This window comes from Ambystoma mexicanum, chromosome 13, assembly GCF_040938575.1.
Source record: "Ambystoma mexicanum isolate Mex_15411 chromosome 13, UKY_AmexF1_1, whole genome shotgun sequence".
Classification (NCBI taxonomy): Eukaryota; Metazoa; Chordata; class Amphibia; order Caudata; family Ambystomatidae; genus Ambystoma; species Ambystoma mexicanum.
Window position 1 is genome coordinate 594,538,853 of NC_090938.1, and position 10,252 is coordinate 594,549,104.

Here is a 10,252-nt window from a genome sequence, read left to right on the forward strand (position 1 = left end):
GCTTGAAGTTTTCTATTGAGTTCAGTCTGTCTTTCTATCTCTTGTTTCAAGTTTCAATTAGTGTCGTTGCTGGATTTTCCGTTCCTACCATATCTCAGCCTCCTATTGCTACTGTCTAGCTCCATTTCTATCTGCTTAGTAAGGGGTGCTTAGGTTTGGGCCCCACCAGACTCTGCCCCGGGTGAACCAGGCTTCCAACTGTTTCAACCCAAATGTCTTGGCCCTTCCCCACCTTAGGGCCCACCGGCTCCACCTACCACCACCTGTCTCCCCTATTCCTCTTTCCTCTTTGGCCTTTTGGCTCGCCCCCCCCCTGTGGTTCTTAGGGCCTTTCTGCCCCCATCCCTGGGTTCCTTCCTCCTCCTCCCGTTGTTCAGTTCTCTTCTCTACTCAAACCTCGTTTGTAATTTCTGGATCAGCACCTTCTCCTTGCATCGGCTGTTTCTCTTTTCTCTGCCTAATTCCTCTAATCTCCACTGACTCTTCCTGATCTCGAGCATCTCTGTGTCTGCTCCTCTTACTGTTCTCTCCTTCTGTTCACCTCCCACACAACTGTCAGCATCGAGTCACGTTGTATAGCCGGGTCCATCATTAACTACTGTCAACATACCTTTGTACATGCCAACCAGTGGCAATTTGTTGTTTGTGCAACATTGTTGGTCTTTCCTAATCAATTCTTCCTGTGACCACAACGTAACTTGGTAGTGGTAAATTTGCATTGATCAGCCGGTGGTTCTGCGGGCCGCATGTATAAACTCCTGGACACCTTCTTGGTGTCAGTTGGCCATGTCATGGTGGGTGATTTCCCTAACCCCTAGCCACGTTTATTATTTGTTACTCCATTGTTACATGAATTTTGACGATTCTAGAAATACTATTTCACTAACTGCTGCCCTATTAATGTCTCCTTTCCATGCAGCGTTCCATCACAAACTGGGAAGAAGTTTCCACGTCCACCACTTATGATGGAGATTATTATTCACCGGATTACAATTTAATGCATGAAATATGCGAAAAGGATGACGTCCGAGAGTTCAGCAGAATCTACCAACCTTGTATCTACTCTGTTGTCTTTGTGCTGGGAATTGTAGGCAACACCTTGGTGCTGGCCACATACATCTACTACAGAAGGATCCAATCGATGACCGATGTCTTCCTGCTCAACCTTGCCTTGTCCGATCTTTTCCTGCTTATGACTTTCCCGTTCATCGCCATCAATTCTGTGCATGGTTGGATTTTTGGCACTGCGATGTGCAAGCTTCTTCAGGGCATGTACACCATCAACTTCTACAGTGGTTTCCTCTTTTTGACCTGCATCAGCATTGACCGATACATCATGATTGTCCGAGCAACGTCAGCACGGAAGCTTCGCCTAAAAGCAGCCTACTACAGCAAGATCATCTCAGTTGCCGTGTGGATCTTCTCCATCCTTCTCACTATCCCCCAGTATGTCTACAGCAATTCCATTCTCCGAGAAGGCGTGTATCTGTGCAGGATGATATTTCCTGAAGACGTCACCAAGACAGTGAAAGGACTTACCAACTTTGCTCAGGTGATTCTTGGTTTCGTGATCCCATTCCTCCTGATGGTCTTCTGCTATTCCATCATCACAAAGACCCTTCTGGTGGCCCGGAACTTTGGGAAGCATAAGGCCCTGAAGGTGATTATTGCCCTTGTGGTTGTCTTCTTAGTCTTCCAGTTGCCATACAGCGTGGTTATGTTCCTGGAAACGACAGACTTTCTATGGAGTCGGCAGATGAGCTGCACTGAGAGCAAGCAGAGGGATTACGCCATCATCATCACCAGCAGCTTGGCCTTCACCCGCTGCTGCCTGAATCCTGTGCTCTATGCCTTTGTCGGGGTCAAGTTCCGTAGGGAAGTTCTGTTAATGATGAAAAGCGCAGGCTGCCGTGCCCGCTCAGAAACCTTAAAGCATCTGGAGGGCCACCGCACCAGTAAACGATACTCTTCCTCAACTAACATGGATACAAGCAGTTTTACTCTGTAGCTTGGCATCAATTAGACAAAAAATGTTTCCATTGACCTATCTCGAGCAACATCATCTACCAGAAGATTGGAACGGTATCCAGGCGTCTGAAAAACAGGGTCCCCAGTTCTGGATTCTTAAACATCTTGAATTTTATATTCTTTATTTGTCCCCTCTGAACCTTTCCTTCTTATTCTGCACTGCCTCCATAGGGCTTTCTTCATGGGCAGTGGGGCCTGATAGGGGGTTTTGGGGGGGAGGGGTGGTTCTGACAAAGGATATAATGCTAAGATTTCAAAGCATCCAAAGCTGGACTGGACCGTGCCTCCCACCACACCAGTGTAGTTGACATGCTTCTCGCTCCCCCAAAATTACGGCACATGGGTTAACAGGGAATTTATGCACTTTCACAAAAACATTTTAAAAAAAAGAAGCTAAATCTACCTGGCCATGAAAATGCAATTTGTGATCCAAATCGCCCCCCCCCCCACTCCCGTCCCCCAGAATAAAAGAAGGGAACGGGTATTAGTGCAGTTTAGGGTAGATTATTGGCCGTGGGAAGTGGGAGTCAGCGGAGGACGTATAGGTGAATACCCCCATTAAAAGAAGTAATAAAAACTTTAATAAGATACAAATTCGTGAATCTGCGTTTGGTGACAACCTTATTTTTGAAAGATCTGGGGCAGACGCCTATCCCAGCATCTCTTCTGTGTATCAAGGCCTCTTGCTCATGAGTGCGGCGTGCCGCGTGCGGCGTGGCTGCGCCGGTGAGGCACAAGCTCAGGGCCTTCCAGCTACCATTGCTAAGGAGGCAGAAGGCAGTGACAGCACTGACGTCAGTGTCCAAATTCAGAGGTTTTAGCAGTCTTCGACTCCCCTGTGACTGTCCATCGATGGATGCTGGATGACTATTGATTTGCACTGCTGGACTAGGGACAACACGCCCAATCAGGATGTAGTATTTGTAATTTAAAAAAAAAAAACAATACCATGATGGTAAGACCAACCGGGCATGCAGTTTTATGTTATATTGAAACTCACATATATCGAGCATTTTATAACAAAAACCTGTATACCGAATGTATTTTTGGGTGGGATAAAGGGTTACATTTAGTCATTTCATAGCACATAGAGATGTAATCAATTATACTGGAATCCCTCCCTCAGTCCTTTTCCGGGAAACAAGCTTTCTATTCCAAGTGTATTAATCCCTTCACCGACAGATTTATCTGAGTTTCAAGGTCTTTTGCACACTCACATATTCTGGAAGCCCTCACATGAATACACAAGCATTTGCTGTGTCGATAGTTTGTGCTTTTGTCATGTCATTGCCTAGGCATTGATCAATGACCAACTACTGCCATCATATTCCCGGGTACTGCCATGCCGTGCCCTAGCATACACATCAAATGATTCACAAGGCTATTAAATACCATGTGTTGCCATTAGACGCCCAGGTGATCACACCATTTTCGGGTGTGGCATTAAACGCCCAGGTACACATGACGAGGCCAAAGCGTGACATCACATGCTGGGGAATCCTTGACTACATGTAATCATGATGAAGTATGTAGTGAAAAAACAAACAACCTCACAGCTGCAGCTCACCTCAAAGCTTCCTACTGGAAGTGCACACCGCCTGTTCTCTGCCACCTCGGGGCTCATGCACCCCACAGCACTGCTGTGCCCTTCTTTGCATGTGGAAGGTTACACCCAACATTCAGTGTTTAGGGTGCAGTACTAAGTCAGGTTGTTCACCAATGCCGTTTACGGTGTGCATGACAACAGATGGCCATCAATTAGCCAAAACTTAATATTCAATATAGCAAATGGTCAAAAGGCGTCAAAAAGCAGAGGCAGATGACTGTAACATCTAACCGAGGGGTAGTGGTGTTGGACCGGGATAGGAGGCTGCGTAAGGGGAGTCATGCTGCAAAGAAACACATTTAAACATTGCCAAACACTTTGATTGCTGTCTTTGTTTTACTTCATGTGGCTAAACCAAAACTGTGCATTTCCAAAACGTCCATGTAGTGAGGCCACCTTTGTGTACACCGAGGGTCTTTCTGCCACCACAGAGATAGCCGTGGCCTCACCCAGTAGACCTCCATTTCAGAGAAGCAGGGGATGGACTTCACCAAAAAATCTCCACATCCTTAAAGTTTGGATTCTGTAGGAAAAGGATAACAGCCAATCAGAACCCAGTATGGCCGGTGTCATGTCAATGGGGGATGAGAAACACCCATTGAATTTCAAACAGGGCGTGGTGTCGTCAACCCACGGAATAGTTAACTCCATTTGGGTTTCCAGAACGACCATGAAATGTGCCAATAAGCCCAGATGAAATTGCTTAAATGTTCACTTTCCCATGCATAGTCTCAGTGTGTACTGTGGAGGCGCTGCCCCAACCCTGGGAAGAACCAGCAGTGCCCAGGACCACCCACATTGCCGCATGCGGTTGCGGGACCAGACAGATTCTCACTCGTGGGTCCTGTGAGATCCCCGTCTAGAAGGACAATTGGTCACAGACTCGTGGTCTGTTGAGGGCATGTGAGGGTTTTCTGGGATCAGCGTGTGAGGGTGTGTCCATGTAAAGATCTGCGTAAGTCCGTGTGAGGCTCTAATGGGTGATAACATAGTCAAGCCTCCAAAAGGGAATGCAGAATATGTTGCAGTGTGTTATCTTGATTATAGTTCATTGGAAAACATTAAGTTTGAAAATGAAAGATTGAAAAGTCGCTTTGGAAAATGCATGTATTTTTGTCATTGCTATGCCTTTTGCTGACGTTCCTTTCCTTCTCCTACCCTCTGGCACCCCCTGTCCAGCTATACTCCTATCTCCTAACTCATGATGCCCCCCTGTGCACATGCGTTTATTTGGTCATGTGATAACGCCCTTGTTGTCCTCCCTTTAACCTGCGGACATCTTCTCCTTCTTTCCCAAAAAAGGTGTCCTCCATCCCTTGTTTACAAAGTGTTTTTTTCATATTAAATAATGTGTCGCGCCCCAACCCCTCCCTTTTTACCCGCTACACCCACCTTAGTTCTTCCTACAGAACTTTGTTTATTTACAGTTTTCAAAATTTTACGTTTTCGATGTTTTACACTTTTCTTTTCGAATTTTAAGCAAGATTCTATCATGCTCTATTGAACTTGTGCCTTATTTCCATAGTACAGAGTGAGATTTTGAGCGCACAGCAAAACGCGTGTTATACTTCTGTGACTGTATCACACCTTCCCTGACTTAAATAAATGTTCTCTCATAAAAACGTTTCTCTACTATTTGTAAATAAGCAGAGCTATACCTGATGTCAGGGCTGGCCCGCCGAGATACAGAAAAGGCTGCTGTTATGTGTATATGGTGTATTGAGAACACATATATAATATGCTCAGCAGAATAGTTTCTCCTTAGACCGTGATAGTGTGTTAACACTCTCATAAAAAAAAACAAATTTACCTGAGTTGGTGTGCTCATCTTTTCGGGCGAACCTTTTATCTTTTATAACGTTTTCCTATGGGATTGCCCCATTATAAAACACCATTATAAAACGCTTCTGTGATTCAGGCCCTTAATACGTAGGTACAGTGAGGTTGTGTGAGATTCTGCGTCTCGATTTTTCAAGGGTAACTAGGGAATATTCGGAACAGTTCTACAACACTTTCAATGGGACACACGTGCACTTTCAGCAGAAAGTAGGTACTGCGAGACAAACAGTGCACGGTTTAGTATTTTTTGTTCATTTCAGTGTGTGTGTGTACGTGTGCATGCACGCCTGCGTCAGTGCGTTTGTGCATGTGTTGCCCATTCATCTGTTGATCCTGCTGTGTTATTAGAAAGACCTCAAACACATCCCTTTTTCATTCTCGTGTGACTTAACTCTGGCAGTACCAATAGGCAAAGGACCCATGTGGACACTAAGGGCTTGATTTATGGAATATTTTGTTATTATCCACAGTATGACACAGTGTGCAGGGAGTGGGTAAACGATTCATTAACTCAACTTTTGGAGCCAACTCTGGAGCCTTGCACAAGTGTTTGAAAAAAAATGCATGCTTTGATCGTATGTCTTCAAGAATGTTTATGAACAAATACTCCTTACCTTCCTTTTACTGATTTTTCGTGTTGACATTTGTTTTCCTCCTGATGAAGACGTGCTGAAAAGCTATATGTCGAAACCAGTTGGGACTTGTTTCTACCCGGACTCTTGAATAATCTTGAGAGCCTATTATTTTGAATTGTTAATCTATGATGAAATTGTGTACCCCACTAGTGTGGGTTTTCTTCTTTTTGATGTAATTTGTATCTCTTATGGAATTTGAATGGATTTGAAAATGAGTGAATGAGTTTGGCTGTGTATAATTGACACACTAGCAGGGTAATTCATGGAATAAATGTGCGCCGAAAAGGGGAGCGCAAGCGTGAAAATCGCAGCACACGTGTGCTAAAGCCGTGCATGCAGCCGTTCACTGATTCATGGAATGCGCTGCGCTTGTAAAACCTGGGATGTGCACCAAATCCATGGGTGGTGCACGCGGGCGCACACGTCACTAAATGGCGTGCGCGACACGCACAGGGAAAGCACACATCGTGTAGCGCACACAAGAAAAGTGGGCGTAACACGGGGCATAACATGCAGAATGGGGAACAACGCGTGAAAATGTGGATGTCATGGGGGAAGTACAGGAGGTAAATGCTCGCAACGCCCACACGCGCGCTAACAACACATATTCATGGAATCGAACCGGGGAAAGCCGTGCGCCAAAAAAGACACGCTAATCCGGAAACACGTACGCCTGCAGGAAGCAGGCGTAAGTGGCCCCGCGCAGCATAAACGTGCGCACAAACAACAAACAAGCTCATACGCTATGATGAATATACCGTTCCTCGCAGCAGTGGTCGTGGGACACCGCAGAAGGAGGAGGATAGCCAGGCCCCGCATTTTTTTACCCAGGACCAGCCTTTTTGGGATGCCTGATGACCAGGTGTATGGGAGGTACAGGTTTCCACCATACATAATCCTAGAACTGGTCAGGGAGTGGGAGGATGACCTCGCATCACCCACCCTGTGCTCCCAAGCACTGAGCCTCTTGGAAAAGGTGCTCAATGTACTGCATTCCTTGGCTACTCAGTCATTTCAGCGGACAAGTGCCATAGTGGGGGTGTCTCACAGGCCACGCAGTCATGCTGTCTACACCAGGTGTTGACCATCATGACTGCATGCCCCTCAGTCCGCAGGCACATATACATGCCCAGAACACCTGCAGAAAGGCAGGCTGTCGTCCAGGACTTTTACGGGGTGGCACACTTCCCCAAAGTGCTAGGTGCCATTGATTGCACCCATGTGGCTCTACGTCCTCCCAGAGCCACTGAGCACATCTATCGAAACCGCAAGCACTGGCATTCTATCAACGTGCAGGTTGTGTGTGATGCCAAGGGAATCATCACCTCAGTATATGCCAACTATCCAGGGTCCAGCCATGATAGTTTTATATTCAGAATGTCACCCCTAAACCGGGACCTGGAAGCTGGGCGGCATGGTGACACATGGCTAATTGGTGAGTATAAATGCCTCTGCACATGCATGCATGTCAGAGACTGAGACATGTGAAAACCCCACTAATGACAACCATTATCACCTCCCCAGGGGACAGTGCCTACCCTCTGAGCACCTACATGATGACGCCAATTCGGAACCACACCACCCGAGGTAAGATACAACACAGCCCATATTGCAACCTGGGGTCTAGTGGAGCGCACATTCAGAGTGCTCAAGTCACGCTTTTGCTCCCTTGACCGCTCTGGTGGGCAGCTGCTATATGTGCCCCCAGTAGTGTGCAGGATCATAGTGGCAGCATGTGTCCTGCACAACGTTGCAACCCGGCGGGGTGTGCCAGTGGACATGGTGGTGCCCCCACATCCCCAACCACATGCACGGCCACTGCACATGGGAGGTGATAGGGCACGTGGTGAGGCAGCCCGTACCCAGCTTGTGGCAAATTACTTCACCTAAAATCCCACCCCTGCGTAGTGCACACAGGCCTGGCACGGTTTATAGTCATAATGTCGACAAAAAAATGTCGACAGACAAAAATGTCGAAAAAATAATGTCGAAAATAATAATGTCGACATTCTATACTTTTAATGTAAAAAGTCATAATGTCGAAAAAAAAATGTCGACATTTTTTTTTCGCCAATATGACTATAAACCCTTAACACTATCAACACCTCACCCAACACCCTCCTGCAACCCCCCCACACCCCACACCACCACCCTCCCACCCCTCATATGCAACACATTCTAATTATTTATATATTTATTTATTTATTTTTTCAATAAATAAATAACCAACAAAAAGTATCATTTACTATGGGGGGGTCCCCCCCCCCAACCCCCCCTCACCCAACACCCCCCTGCCACCCCACCACACCCCCTAACCACCCTCTCACCCCTCATACTCAACACAATCTAATTATTTATTTATTTATTTATTTATTTTTTCAATAAATAAATAACCAAAAAGAGTCTAATTTACTATGGGGGGGGGTCCCCCCCCCAACCCCCCCTCACCCAACACCCCCCTGACACCCCCCCACACCCCCCCAACCACCCTCTCACCCTCATTCCCAACACATAGTAATTATATATTTATTTATTTATTTATTATTCAATAAATAAATAAACAAATAAATAAAAAGAATATCATTTACTATGGGGATGTCCCCCCCAACCCCTCTCACCCAATACCCCCTGCCACCCCCCACCCCTCATACTCAACACATACAACACAACAATAAATATATATTTATTTATTTATACAACATTTCGAAAAAATGTCGACATTAATGTAAAATGTCGACATTTTTGTATGTCGACATTATTGATTTTCGACATTAATTTGTCGACATTTTGACTGTCGACATTATTGATGTCGACATTATGACTGCACACCGCCTGGCACATACCAGCTGACAATCAATGATGATGACAACAGGGACAGTCAACTGTCACAACCATACCAGCCTGAGATTGTTCACCTGGAAGTGCTACATTGTGTGCATCCCTAGCTACTTAAAGACACCCAATGCTGTGTCAGAAAAAGCCACACATTCATGCAGCATGAAGGACTACCCCCTTGCAAAATACCACATGAAAATAGTGGCATGTCACCCAACCCCTCCCCATCTCAGCTACCCAACACACCATGGCATGGCATGCAATGTGAAAGCAACCAAATGAATGCACAACACATGACACAAGTGTCACAAAGTGCACTGTCCCAAATGGAAACAGGCCACAGAAGATTTGCTCTCAGTAATGAATACAAAACAACACACATGAAGAAATACCAGCAAGACAACACATCAGTACAGGATCAAACAGTGGCAATATATGACAGTAAAACATTTAAGTAGTGCAAGTGTCACAACCTGACTAAGGCAGCACATCGACCCCTTCCAACTGCAGAGTGTTGCTGGTAGGCAAATGTGTCAGTGTACTGCATACAACATGAACTGCATCTGCAAAGGAGACGGGCTTGGTAAGACATGAAGAAGGTCCATGTATATAAGGAAAAGGTCATGGATGTAGAACCATATATAAATCCACCATGCAGTGGAGAATTGAAGAAAAATCCCCACTAGGGGTGTATACACAGTTTTGACTACAGACTGGCCCCACAACTTATGGGAGCCCAATGTCACTGTGTATGTTACTATCACTTGGTAACACCCTTTGCAAGCCCATGGAAAGGAGAAGCAGGAGGGGTGTGTGTGTTAGGAACCCAAGTTTCAAACCCAAAGATAGGACAAGCCTGCATGTGCCCAGCTGGAATACACAGTGGATGCCTACGGGAGCCACACAAAGCAACACACTGTAAAATAAAATAAATAAATAAATAAATAAAATGGCCATGTGTGGACTGGGGGGGGGCCACCCAGGAGGGACGAGGTGCAGGGTGCACCCCAACACCCACATGCGTGGATGTTGAGAAAAAGAAACCCTCCATGGGCTCATGACCTGCACGGCTATGCTACAATGGGAGAACTGCCGTCGCTGTCATCACCCTCTGGTGCTACATCAGAAGGTGGGCGTGATATGGGAGGCAGACCACGCAAAGCCCTGGCATGCTCCTCCATGGCAGCAAGCATGCATGTTTGAAATGTTTGGTTCTGCAGGATGATGGTACGGAGATCCCCATGCAGCATCTCACAGGTAGCACGCATTTCTGCCTGCATGACCTCACGTGATGCCCGGATCTCCTGAC

The 10,252-nt window shown here is 46.2% G+C and overlaps 1 protein-coding gene across 1 annotated transcript; it reads left to right on the forward strand.

The window, feature by feature from the left end:
* Positions 1–929: 929 nt before the first annotated feature.
* CCR10 (C-C motif chemokine receptor 10) lies at positions 930–2,420 on the forward strand. The gene has a single exon (XM_069634420.1). It carries the CDS (start codon positions 998–1,000, stop codon positions 2,006–2,008), a length of 1,011 nt encoding a protein of 336 aa, XP_069490521.1. The 5' UTR covers positions 930–997; the 3' UTR covers positions 2,009–2,420.
* The last annotated feature ends 7,832 nt before the right edge of the window (positions 2,421–10,252 follow it).